The sequence below is a fragment of the Ailuropoda melanoleuca genome, chromosome 6 (genome assembly GCF_002007445.2).
Source record: "Ailuropoda melanoleuca isolate Jingjing chromosome 6, ASM200744v2, whole genome shotgun sequence".
In the NCBI taxonomy this organism is placed as follows: domain Eukaryota; kingdom Metazoa; phylum Chordata; class Mammalia; order Carnivora; family Ursidae; genus Ailuropoda; species Ailuropoda melanoleuca.
This window is the reverse complement of record NC_048223.1, coordinates 74,119,309-74,133,113: the sequence shown is the minus strand read 5'-3', so window position 1 is coordinate 74,133,113 and position 13,805 is coordinate 74,119,309. Positions and strand designations below refer to the sequence as shown.

The window sequence follows — 13,805 nt, the reverse complement described above, 5'->3', positions numbered from 1 at the left end:
AAGATTTTATTTATTTATTTGACAGAGATAGAGACAGCCAGCAAGAGAGGGAACACAAGCAGGGGGAGTGGGAGAGGGAGAAGCAGGCCCCCAGCGGAGGAGCCTGATGTGGGGCTCCATCCCAGAACACCGGGATCATGCCCTGAGCCAAAGGCAGAGCTTAACGGCTGAGCCACTCAGGCGCCCCAGGCCTGATTTTTTTTAAAGATTTTATTTAATTGAGAGAGAGAGTGCACGCAAGCAGGGGGGAGGGTCAGAGAGAGAAGCAGACTCCCTGCTGAGCAGGGACGCGGGTGATGTTCTATGCTCGACTGGATCCCAGGACACTGGAGTCATGACCTGAGTGGAAGGCAGACACAACCAGCTGAGCCGCCCAGGCCTGATTAAAAAAACCCAAAAAACCTCAGTCACTGGACAGAAAAAAGAAATATGTATACACACACACACACACACACACACACACACATTTCAGTTTATTTAGTTATTTATTTAAGTAGTCTCTACCCTTAACGTGGGGCTCAAAATCACGATCCCAAGATCAAGAGGTATAAGTTCCTCTGAGCCAGCCAGGAGCCCCCAAATTAACATGTATTGCCTCGACTTTTCAACTGCTCTATCTAGCATTCTTTGAATGAAGAATATAGGTGGGTTTTTGTGGATAACCCTGTTAAGGTCACTAGTAAAAGTAACAAAAGTAAACTTCTTTTTTTTTTAAGATTTTTTATTTATTTATTTGACAGAGACAGAGATAGCCAGCGAGAGAGGGAACACAGGCAGGGGGAGTGGGAGAGGAAGAAGCAGGCTCCCAGCGGAGGAGCCTGATGTGGGGCTCGATCCCAGAACCCTGGGATCACATCCTGAGCCGAAGGCAGACGCTTAACGACTGAGCCACCCAGGCGTCCCAACAAAAGTAAACTTTTGTTTACTTTTTTAAAAAAACAAAAGTTCATGAAAGTTGTGTTTGATAGCAGTTGGTCACATCCAGTGTAGCCTTGTGTTCACATGCTCTTGCTGATGGAGAGGAGTGAAAGTGGGGAATCTTTCTTTTTTTTCTGCACCAAATCTGAGATATTGAGGCAAAAGTTCAGTGCCCAGAAAATGCTGAACCTGAGAAACTTCGACTTCACCACTGGCTTTAGATCTTACCTTCTTAACTTCTTTCAGAGGTCCTCTTGCTCATTACCAGTGTATGTAGACCTTTCCGTAGCTTTGGGTCATCTTTTGTTTGTCCAGGCTTATGGAAAACAGTAGGAAAAGTGGTCTTAATATTAGTACTAATTAGGGTGTGTACTTGTCTAGGAACCTGTTTCTATGCCCTGAACAAGTATTCTTGTTTTAAGAAAATCCCTATTTGTAAAATGGGTTAGGTCTTGGTTACTCAGATTATGAAAAGATTCTCTTATTTCTTCATGGCTCGCCGAAATAGTGATATCATCTCTTTTTATAGGTTGAGACACAATCTGCAAGGGGGGTTCTATAAATACTGTTTAGGAAACAGCATTGGTGGGGCGACTGTGTGGTGCAGTCGATTAAGGTTCTGACTCTTGGGTCAGCTCAGGGTCATGAGCTCGGAGCTCCCTGCTCTGTGGGGAGTCTGCTTGAGATCTCTCTCTCCCTCTGCCCATCGGGCCCCCCCCCCAGCTCTCTTTCTTTCTCAAATAAATAAATAGATCTTTAAAAAAAAAGATAATAGTCATTGGTAAGTGGGGCAGGGCAAATTATGTCAGCCATTAGGATTTTGGTGACTGTTTTTTAGAGCTGTTTACAAGGAAGCGTTAATATGCTTTTCATTGTTATTTTCTGCTTAGTGTATTGATGTGACATTTTGATCTAGATTATTGATGGGACTGATTTCCTAGAGGTTTTGCTAACTGGTAGACAGCTGTGGTGTATCTAGGGAATGTGAATGAGCAGGCGCCTGGAGGAGAGAGTTACGCTGTAAAAGAGGAAAGTAGATCCTTTTTTTTTGTTGTTTTTTTGTTTTAAAGATTTTATTTATTTATTTGGCAGAGATAGAAACAGCCAGCGAGAGAGGGAACACAAGCAGGGGGAGTGGGAGAGGAAGAAGCAGGCTCACAACAGAGGAGCCTGATGTGGGACTCGATCCCATAACGCTGGGATCACGCCCTGAGCAGCAGGCAGATGCTTAACCGCTGTGCCACCCAGGCGCCCCAAGGAAAGTAGATCCTTAACTCCTAGTCCTTGGAGTATCACGGATTGAAAACTGATAGAAAACCAGGAGTTTGTGCAGATCTGAGGACCCCAGAGACTTCCCTCCAGGATGCAAAATCCTTTAATGTCTGAAAGCATGGGACGGTAAACGCGCATCAGGACTGCAGAATAAGAGTTAACTTCTCCAGCACTGTACTAGCATTCCGAAAGCTAATGTTTGCTGCTTTCCTATTTTACACAGGTAGTAAGCACTAACAATGTCTTTCATCTTTGAGTGGATCTACAATGGCTTCAGCAGTGTGCTCCAGTTCCTAGGTAAAGCCATTTCCTTGAAGTATATCATAGGTTTCAAACTTTGCACAGTTCCTCCAACAATCTAGATACAAAGAGCCTTTGGTAAGTAGAAAGCAAAATTATGTTAAATTTTTTTTTTCTTTTTTAGGACTGTACAAGAAATCTGGAAAACTTGTATTTTTGGGTTTGGACAATGCAGGCAAAACCACTCTTCTACACATGCTCAAAGATGACCGATTGGGCCAACATGTTCCAACATTACATCCGAGTAGGTTTGAAAATACCAGGTGACCTTTTGATATTTGAAGGTCAATGTCATGGTTTGGGGGCGAATCTCCAGTTGACTCATTTCTTATATTAACTGAGGTCCCAAAAGACAGCTCACTTGAAAAAAATTCCCTGTAGGACACTCAGGTCACGTACCCCTAAATCTAACCCTCGGGGACTGTGTCAGTATCTGTTCTCACTAGTTCTGTAAGGGGACACATCTCCCATATTTACTTCTGAGAAGCAGCAGACATTTTGGAGAAAAAGAAACTTGGCTTTTTAGAATAATTTAAGAATGTTTTCACCCTTGTATCCTTTTCTTTCCAAGGTAAAAGCTTCATTAAGTTTTGCATTTGTATTGGCTTACAGTGCTGGGAGCTGGGCCTTGTTGGATGGAGGAGTTTATGTCTTTTTTCTGTTTGACAATTTTTCAGCATCAGAAGAGCTGACAATTGCTGGAATGACGTTTACAACTTTTGATCTTGGTGGGCACGAGCAAGGTAAGAGACGATTCAGTGGAGGAGTGGAATTGACCTTTGGTTCTTTTTATACCCTCTTTTTTTTTTTTTTAAGCAGTGTGACATTTTTACCTTTTAAATTGTGGTTAACTTCAGAGGGGAGGGGGTTGGGGGAATGGGATAGACTGGTGATGGGTGGTAGGGAGGGCACGTATTGCATGGTGCACTGGGTGTTATACGCAACTAATGAATCATCGAACTTTACATCAGAAACCAGGGATGTACTGTACGGTGACTAACATAATAAAAACAATTAAAAAAAAATAAATTGTGATTAAATTATGATTGAGATCTTATTACTTGAAATTGTTCTTAAGTATTTTCAAACTTGTCAAAAGTTGCATAAATACAGAGAACTCCGCTCCTTTAAACCTTTTGCCCCAATTTATTAGTCCCTATGTAAAACCTATTAATATTCATCAAACCTAGGAAGTTTTATTTTTATCTGCTCTGTAGTGTATATTTCTCTTTTTGCCAGTTGTCTCCATAATCTGCTTGATAGCATTTTTCCTCTTGAACAAGATCTAGTATGATATCAAATTGAATCATGTCTCTTTTATATTCTTTATTCAGTGGAATGTAAGTATGTAGAAAATTGTTATTATTTGAAAGTAATTTCAAATTTGTCAAAAGTTGCAAAAATAATACAGTGATATACTTGTGACCATTCTGATCTCTTTTGTATACTCCATTCATGTGGGGTGGTTGGGAGAACATTTTCTTCTACCTTATTGTTCTCATAGTACCTTTATTTATTTATTTATTTATTTTTAGATTTTATTTATTTATTTGACGTAGATAGAGACAGCCAGCAAGAGAGGGAACACAAGCAGGGGGAGTGGGAGAGGAGGAAGCAGGCTCATAGCGGAGGAGCCTGATGAGGGGCTCGATCCCATAACGCCGGGATCACGCCCTGAGCCGAAGGCAGATGCTTAACCACTGTGCCACCCAGGCGCCCCCTCATAGTACCTTCTGCCTTACACAGGCCATGTCCATTTGGTTCCTAGATTCCTATCATGTATCTTGTGTCGATTTGGGGGCTATATAGAATGGGGCATCTTTTTCTGAGGACACTTAATTTACATTTGGTAAGACTCTAGGCTTAGGAGTAAAACATCTAAGATGTGGGAATAAATGTTCTGCAAAGTTGAAAAAATAAACTATTGAAATTTTGTCAGGTTTATTCATTTGTTCTTAAATTGAGTTGAGAGGTCTACTTCTAGAGCATTCATTATATTAAGTAATAATATAGCTTTTTAAAAGTATAGTTAAAAGATTAGAATATTGGTAATCTTAATTTTTTAGCCAAGTAACTTTAACCAAAAATCTAAGGAGTGATCCAAATGATTTTATAGTCAGTGATTTCATTAACATGTAATTACATTTATTTTAGTCACTTAGTATTTATATCCCACAAAATCATATGTAGTATGATCACAATCACATGAAATACCTGCACAGAAAAAAAAGATTAAACGAATATATACAAAAACATTAGCACTAGGTGTGTTTCAGGGGATGATTACAGATGATCTTTTACCTTTTTCTCTATAATGAGGTTGTATTGTTTTCATTTGGGTAGTAATGGATATATGGTGGCTTTTCTGCTGCTTTCAGAAGGATTTGTAACTGCTTACAAATTTAAATTCAGAGATAATACAGTTGTAAGAACTGAACTGAGACGGGTTGGAGAATGCAGGAAAGATGTTTTTAGATCCTTAAACTGAGACTTAATGTGCTCTTTGCTGTGATAAATTTAGCTTTCAGGTTTTGATAGATTATGAAGGGGGGAAATGTGTTACATGTAGTTTTGTTTTGTTTGAGGAAAATTTATTTAACAGAATTACTTATCATAATAACTTAGTCACCATTTTATAGAAGTTACTAAAATGGTATATATTTGGAGATTTCCTTTTAAAAAAAAAAACTTCAAAATTTTATCTTCTATAAGTAGGCCAGGCTCAGGGCACCTGGCTGATTTAGTCAGAAAAGCATGCGACTCTTGATCCCAGGGTTGTGAGCTGGAGCCCCACGTTGGGTGTAGAGATTACTTAAAAAGAAAAAAAAAAAGTTCAGGCTCCCTGTAACAAATTGAGTACACACTCAAAATATGAATATGGAAGGTAAAATGTGGAAGTTCCCCCAGCCTCTCCTTCCCTGTCTCACTCTTTAGAGGTAACCATTTTTAACTCTTTTGATGTAGAGATGCTTTGTTATTTATTAGTCCCAGTGAAAGTACTAGAAATGAATGGCTTAGAAATTACAATACAATGAGAGCATTGCTTCCCAAACCATTATCACTTCATGTCATAGACAAACAAAAAAAATAAAATTTATAAGGCCTCCTGGGTTAAATATGGGAGACTCAGCTAATTGCCTGGGAACCTCAACCACCCGTCAGGCCCCATCTCCTGAGGATGGACGGAGCGGGTGAGTGTGTCAGTACACGTACACGTTGGTTAGTTAGGAACTAACTTGGGGCTGATGGTCTGTGGACAGGTAATTTGCATCCTGATGAATTTGGCTTTGGGGGTGAGGTAGGTCATTTAACTGAGTCAAAGTGACCGGGTGTCAGACAGTGGGGAGTGGTGGAAACTTTGCTAAATGGAAGAGCCCAGACTTCATCTAAAGGGATAGCCACCACCCAGTTCCAGCTGGTTAGTAACTGGTGGGTAGGTATGTGTGGGATTGCCAGATGTTGCAGTTTTTCCAAATATCAGGCAAAAAACCTTGATTTTTTTTTAATTTGAAAAAATCAGATTTCATTCATGGACCACCCATGTATACCCTTTGTTCTGATTTAATACTGGTTAGGACTTGGAGAATGGAGTTGAATGCTGTTGAAACCAAGCCAAGGTTTGCCCATTTTAGGGCAAAAAAATAGATATATTTTTCAAAATACCTTTTTTTTAAAAAAAAAATTAATGCAACTACGAACTTTTGTCTTTTAGCACGTCGGGTTTGGAAAAATTACCTCCCAGCAATTAATGGGATTGTCTTTCTGGTGGACTGTGCAGATCACCCTCGCCTCATGGAATCCAAAGTTGAGCTAAATGTATGATTTTATTTTTTCTTTTTTTGGCCTCTGTTTCTGTTAAGGAGTACAGGTCAGTAGTGTCAATACTTTCGCATTCTAGTTACCATGTGATGAAAGTCCTAGTTACAGGAGGAAAGTGTTTTAAAATCTAAGACCTTGCTTTTCAGTGTCTTGAGAAAACTCGGCTTGAACTCAAGGAAGTTAACTTTGTATCTGTAATAGGGTGACAGTGTCCAGTTTGCTCACACACTCCCCAGTGTGTGCCTGTTGCCCCGGCACAGTGAACGCCTTTTACCTTCACATACCACATACAGTCCCTGTGTCTGAAGCGTCGGCAGAGTGACCTTAAGAGAGAGATTAAAGGATGTTTATGTGTTTGAATCTGGGTTCTCACTCTGTGCCTGCCCACCCTTGCACTGAATGACTTCGCAGACCTTAACGGTCTGTTCTGAGTCTTCAGTTTGGGTCACAGGCAGCATTTGATACTGTCAGGTTTTCTCCTTTCTTCTTTCTCAACGTTGCATTTTCTCGGCCTCACAGTTCTTGCAGTGTTGCCTTTGGTATTCCCTACCGGGTCACCCTGCAGCTTTATGTGCAGCATAGCACATAAAGTCTTTCCTGATCTTTCCTCTTTTTATTTCTCCAGCTTCTTTTTTTTTTTATTGCCTACCTTGAACTACATTCCAGACATGGAGAACAACTTGTCCTTCCTTCAATAGGCACAAGCGGCTGTCCCTGCCTGGCTTTCTCATCTGACCCCCACCCACTCTCGCTGGTAAATTAAAAAAATGTCCTTTAAGAGTGGCGCCTGGGTGGCTCAGTTGATTAAGCATCTGCCTTCGGCTCAGGTCTCATGATCCCGGGGTCCTGGGATTGAGTCCCACATCAGGCTTCCTGCTCAGTGGGGAGTTTGCTTCTCCCTCTCCCTCTGCTGTTCTCTCTCTCCCTGTCAAATAAATAAATAAAATTTTGAAAAAAAAAGTCCTTTGAGAGATCCCAGAGTTCAGCCGTGACCTCTTTTAGGAAGCTTTCCCGGACCTCTTAGACTTAGACTTGCCACCTTATCAATGTCCGTGGTCTTTACTGGTTTTCTTGTCTCTTCATCAGCTTGTGAACTTAGAAGGGACCTAGTTTTGTTTCTTTGTGAAATCCTTGAACCTAGCAAAGCATCAGACACATGGTAGGCATCTGGTTAGTATTTAATCAATGAATGACATCCTTACTCTGATTTTGTCTAACATTTTGTGGAACCTAAGATGGTCAAAATGGTCAAAAGTTTGTTCCCTGTTTTCCCTTCAGCTCTGCTCTCCTCTCCATGCTTTTCCTATCAGTGGGCACTGGATTCCCAGGCTTGAAATCTGTGCCAGCTCAGGCCCCTCTTATCTGTCTTATCATCTAGACATCAGTCTCTTCACTTCTTTCTCCACAGTGCCTGCTGCACTATTCCTTGGATGCTGCCATCTTAGGCTAGGTCATTGTCACTTATCTGAGCACACATACTTTGTGTGAATTCATTGTGTTTTTTTACACAGATTCTTTTTTTTTTTCTTTTAAGATTTTATTTATTTGAGGGGCGCCTGGGTGGCTCAGTCGTTAAGCGTCTGCCTTCGGCTCAGGTCATGATCCCAGGGTCCTGGGATGAGCCCCACATCAGGCTCCCTGCTCAGCGGGAAGCTTGCTTCTCCCTCTCCTGCTCCCCCTGCTGGTGTTCCCTCTTTCGCTCTGTCTGTCTCCGTCCAATAAATAAATAAAATCTTTAAAAAAAAAAAAGGATTTTATTTATTAGCGCATGAGTGGGGGTGGGAGGGGCAGAGGAAGAGGGAAGGAGACTCCCCGCTGAGCAGGGAGTTCCACATGGGACTCCATCCCAGGACCCTGAGATCATGAGCTGAGCCGAAGGCAGATACTTAACCGACTGAGCCGCCAGGTGCCCTCTACACACAGATTCTATCTGTGATTTCGGGATTTGGGCTCTTCAGGGTCTGTTGCTGCTGACTTCTCAGACCGGCACCGTAACGTTGATCATGCCTTCCTCTTCTGTTTTACTGTGTGTCGGCATACAAACACAGGCAGTTCTCCACGTGGCTTGCTGAATGCTTTTTCTACTGTAAAGCCATTGCTTTTATTCTCCCTTCTCCTTTCCACCTATCCAGATCCTGCCCCTCTTTCAGAGCTTAGTTTGGGTTCCTCCACTTTGCTAAGACTTTGCTTAAGTCCACCATTTTCCCTGCCATTTGATTTCCATGAATGTCTTAGTATTTATACCGCCCCTATTCATTGTGACACTTAATCATCCACTTGCCTTGCTTTGTTGACAGATGTATGAACATTGAGTGAGGATTTCTTAAAGCCAGGGATATGTCTTACCTTTTTGTATCCCTCTCAGTGCCTGAGATAGTGCTTTGCACACATTGGGCACTCAGTGTGTACTCGGGGACTTCCTGGGGCCGTCTTCAAGGCTCTGTAGCCAGAGCATGCAGTCTTCTAGGAGTGTGCTCAGTGGATACCCTGAGCCTGGTCTGTGGCTGAGTGATTCCTCTCAGAGTTAAGGTTGGGCAGTTCTGCTGCCTTGTAAATAGACACAGCCTTAAGTTGCAATTGTTTTGAGGCTGTTGGGGGATTTTTACCTAATGTCAAGGTAATTTTTAAGGGCTTCTTACCTAATGTGAAGAGTGTTGAATAGTGTGAAGATTTGTAGTTCATCATTCAGGTATAAAGGTGATCAGATTTTCTCTTTACATTTGGTACTTTGTATACAAGTGAAAATCCGGATGGTTTTCGTGAGCCGATGGGCATTTAGAGATAGATTCTTTACCTCCTCTGCTTTTATGCTGTCTTCAGGCTCTGATGACTGATGAAACAATATCCAATGTGCCAATCCTTATCTTGGGTAACAAGATTGACAGAACAGATGCGATCAGTGAAGAAAAACTCCGTGAGATATTTGGGCTTTATGGACAGACCACAGGAAAGGTAAGAGAAAAATCTTCAGGGGCCCTGTTATTAAGGAAATACACAGCTTTTGAGACATTCATGTTTTGCTACCTAGATTTTGCTTGTCTTTCAGAAGTTGAACTGGGCCTAGGATTGGTTTTACCCTAGGTGATTTGTAGTCACTCTGAAGGCAGGAGCCTGTTCTTTCACTGTTTTCTGAGGAGATTTTCCTCAGGTATGTGGGGATGAAGAAATCAGTAGGAAAGGTAGACTTACCGACTTAAGAATTTTTGACTCTCGGGGCTCCTGGGTGGCACAGCGGTTAAGCGTCTGCCTTCAGCTCAGGGCGTGATCCCGGCGTTATGGGATCGAGCCCCACATCAGGCTCCTCTGCTATGGGCCTGCTTCTTCCTCTCCCACTCCCCCTGTTTGTGTTCCTCTCTCGCTGGCTGTCTCTGTCGCTGTTGAATAAATAAATAAAATCTTTAAAAAAAAAAAAAAGAATTTTTGACTCTCTTTCAAATCTAATTCAGAAAAATCTTTTTTGAAGGAGGTCTGCTTACCAGAAATCAGTTTTGTTTTTGACTGGACATTTCAGGTTATGAAGAAGAGTGATCCTTTGTGATCACTTTCCAAGCACCGAAACCCAGGCTCTGGATTATCCTCAGTGTTCCTTGCTGAGAGAGGTAGGACTGCGGTCCCCATTTTGAAGAGAGGAAAATCTGAGAGTGATTTGTTCCTGTCTGTGCAGCAAGTCAGTGATGAAACCAGGAATAGAACCTGGGTCTCCCAGGTCCGTAGGTTATGCTGTCTCCAGTTGGAAGAACTTTATTGTAGAAGTGCTTGTGAGAGAGAAAATCTAGATCAGCTGTAGTTAAGCAGGAATTCTGGTTTTTTCAGCTTGGAGTTTTGGCCTATTCAGCTTTAAAAATTTCCCTTTTCTGGGATCTCTGATAACCTGACTTTTTTTTACGTGGTTTCTTATTTCTTAGTCTTACTTCTTTGTTGTTATCTAGTTCTAGAAACACTTGCTTTAATTTAGTTTCCCCTCTTCTGCATGGTGTTACACATACATGAATTCTTAATTTCCTTGATATAACCTGTTTTTTGCGTAGATTTCTGAATGCTTGTGCAAATGAGAATGTCCTTTTTTTTTTTTTTAAGAGTTTATTTGAGAGAGATTGCGCTTGCACAGCATGACAGAAAGAGCACAAGTGAGGGGAGGGGCAGAGGGAGAAACGGACTACCTGCTGAGCAGAAAGTCCCACTTGGAGCTTGATCTCAGGACCCTGATATCATGACCTGAGCTGAAGGCAGATGCTTAATCGACTGAGTCACCCAGGCGTCTTTTTCTTTTCTTTCCCTCCCCTCCCCTCCCCTTCTCTTCCTTCCTGTATTTGAGAGAAAGAGGGAACATGTGTGGTGGAGGGAAGGGCAGAGGGGGAGAGACTCTCAAGCCACCTCCCTGCTGAGTGAGGAGCCCTGTATGGGGCTCAGTCTCACAACCCTGAGCTCATGACCCAAGCCGAAACCAGGAGTTGGATGCTTCACCGATTGAGCCACCCAGGCGCCCCGAGAATGTCCTTATTTCCAGAGTCTTGGACTTCTCTCCATCAAAGAGCATGCTGGTTCTGTGGGTCCTAGTGGCCTTTTTCTTGGTTAGCTGCCATAACTTTCCAGATGCTGGTGTGTTCAAAGTAAAGGCTCTTTACAAAGAGAGTCTGCAAATAGACCTGCGATTTTGTCCTGAAAGCATGAAGCTCTGGGGAAGTCGACTGTATGGCCTTGACCACATTTCTGTACTTAATTCCTACTTCCACTTGCTTTTGAGGAATGAAGGGAGTGATTTGTGATCCCCCTTTCAAGCTTTTCCACCACGGGGATGCTAACAGACCTTTCTTGGCTTTGCCTTCCCTAGGGGAATGTGACCCTGAAGGAGCTGAACGCCCGCCCCATGGAAGTGTTCATGTGCAGCGTGCTCAAGAGGCAAGGCTACGGCGAGGGCTTCCGCTGGCTTTCCCAGTATATTGACTGATGTTCGGACAGTGGAAATAAAAGAGTTCTACTTCTCTGGACTGATCCTATTCACAGCTTCCTCATGAACTTTTCTAATAGAACAAGGAAAGCTCTTCAACCGTGTCTGGTGTTGAGAAGCCAAGAGTCTCTGTCAGCTCTCTCATCGCCCAGTGGTGACATGTGCTCTTCTCCACACTGTCAGGAGGTTACGCTGCCCCACGTGCTGGTGCAGGTCAGCATCCCGGGACTTGGAAGCTGGCAGGATTTGCTGGGTAAAGCTGTGTGCCATCGTGGGGCACCGGAAAAGAAAAACACGTCTCACCACTGTGGTTGATTTCAAAAGAAAGTGATTCTATTTTTTAAAGAAAGTGTTAATGTAATTGGTGTCCCTCCTAACTTTTTGAGTTCAAAATTTACTTGGTCCAGAGTTTTCTGTTCTTTTTTTTTTTTTTTTTTTTTTTTGTCTAGTGAATGGCATTTAGCTTCTTTATAAAATTATGCACAGAAACATGTTGGAGGCCAGAGCTCAGTCAGGTGAACTTACTCCTGTTGAGTTAGCAGGTTAGTAAGAGAAGCTCCCCCGCTCTCTGACTGCCTGGTAGTTCGTGGTGCCACCTTGTGCACAGAGGAGCAGAGAGGGCAGCGCCTGGCCTGGTGGTGGCGGCAGCTTTCCAGGGCGGTCAGCTGGGGTCATTCCTCGGCGTGGTGTGTAGAGCAGATGGTTGGGTCACTGTGGAGGAGTTCATTATGGAGTGGTTATTTTATTATTTTTACTTACAAAGCTACAAATTTCAGGCAGTCTTTGCATTTATACTGTTGTAAAACTTTCTCTCCATAGCACCTTTTTCATTTTCAGTCACAAAAAAATGACTTTTGCCCCATAAAAGAGAACATCCCCATGTTGTCCTATACTGCAGCCGTGCGTCTGTTACTTTTGCCCAGATTCTAGGGGAGAATTTTCTGAATAGGTGAGTCCACACGGGACAGTTAACAGCCGAAGGGCTTTTAATTCTGTGAGTTGAGAACTTAAAAGTCTGGCATTTGTAGCGTTTGTTTGGACCCAGGAAAGGTTTATTTAGTGGGCTTGAAAGTTCTCATTTGCAGGATTTGGTCTCTTGATGGGACTGTTCATGGTTCATGAGCTCTTTTTATCAGTTATTTTTTTTTATTTTTTATTTTTTGGTATGAAATTGCCTTTCTCCGTTCCAGAAATAAGCTGGGGAAACTCTAATCTAAGAACTTTGTGTGGTGGCGTTCTTTTTGGGCCCGCAGCACTTGTCGTGCAGAGCTTGGTGTAAAAAGCCGCAGCCTGCCCAGTAGCGCGATGAGGATCATTGTTACAGCATCCTTTTTCTTAGTGCCGCACATGAAATTGGATTTTCATGATCTTAACCAATGTTAGACCCTTTCTTAAAATGGGTGGAGATCTTCATTTTTCTTTAATGAGAGATTAGAAGTAGTTTCGTCAAAACTGAAAATTGTGACAATGATGCAAAGGTTTGAACTAAATTCAGTGGAATCCTTTTGTCTAATGTGAGGGTAGAGAAAGCGTGGATAACATATTCCAGGGGTGAGTGAGAGTATTACTCTAATGGATTTCTCACTGTCAGTCGTCAGTGCTGACCTATCAGGAGAGCATACTTTCTCACTGCCAGTACCCCACGCAGAGGCTCAGTAAACGAGAGATCTGGGAAGAGCATGCCTTTCCTCTGTTAGCAAGCATAGCTGGAGTAAAACAAAATTGTTGGTTTGGAAAGGGATGAAAGCCTTAAATGAACACATCTAGCTAATGGTGGATGAACTCGATAGTTAACTTGCATACTTTCAATTTCCTTTAGCTAAAGGTAGCCCATCCTTCTTTACCCAGAGACCTGAGAAGTATGATTGGAGCGCTAGTTTTCTTGTTTCTGTTTTTGTGTTTTCCTCTTTGTCCCTGATGACTTCGTAGCAAGCTAGGAAACTATGGATGCCACACAGCTCAACTCTTTGTGAAAGTGGTTTATTTTGGCCACTGGAGAAAGAGGGGGTTGGAAAATCAGCTGGCATCTGTTTCTTGCTCCACAGAAAACACTGTTCCCGTAAAAAGATAGTAAAAGAAGCTGCCGTGAGGAGCTTGGCCCTTAACGGTGAGGGGCAGAGCTTCATACGGGAGCCCCCACGAATCGAGACTCTTCATTCTGTTTTATCAGAGTGCGTATATGTCCTATTTCAGGAAAAGTTTAAACAGTCATTTACAAAAGAAAGTCAATCTGTATCCTAAGCATTTTAATAAAAAGTTAAAACAAACTTGCTATCTTGTGCCATTTATTTTTTCATTTATTTGTGTTGGTTTGTTCTGAGTTTGAACATAGCCTGACATTTGTGGGTGTGGCAGGGGTGGGAAAGCATAAGTTGTTTCCTACTTTGGGGAAGAAATATTTACAAAGGATAAGAGAAACACGTTTTGCTACCAGGAGAAAAAAAAGCCTAGGCCAATTCACACATTTCATTCAAAGTAATAAATTTAGTACCATCCGAGAGGCTTCGAATATGTGGTGATCCCAGGATTGGTGGTGTACCTTTTTTTT

At 42.3% G+C, this 13,805-nt stretch overlaps 1 protein-coding gene across 2 annotated transcripts in view; it reads left to right on the top strand.

Annotated features, from left to right (window-relative positions):
• The window catches only part of SAR1A (secretion associated Ras related GTPase 1A), an 18,723-nt gene extending 5,199 nt beyond the window's left edge, over window positions 1-13,524 (top strand). For both annotated transcript variants that reach the window (XM_002913722.4, XM_034662617.1), the window contains exons 2-7: window positions 2,414-2,487; window positions 2,615-2,734; window positions 3,168-3,233; window positions 6,203-6,306; window positions 9,130-9,261; window positions 11,141-13,524. In XM_002913722.4, the coding sequence (XP_002913768.1) occupies window positions 2,430-2,487; window positions 2,615-2,734; window positions 3,168-3,233; window positions 6,203-6,306; window positions 9,130-9,261; window positions 11,141-11,257 (597 nt within the window). In that variant the 5' untranslated portion in view covers window positions 2,414-2,429 and the 3' untranslated portion in view covers window positions 11,258-13,524. The remainder of the gene's footprint in view (window positions 1-2,413; window positions 2,488-2,614; window positions 2,735-3,167; window positions 3,234-6,202; window positions 6,307-9,129; window positions 9,262-11,140) is intronic.
• Window positions 13,525-13,805: the final 281 nt, after the last annotated feature.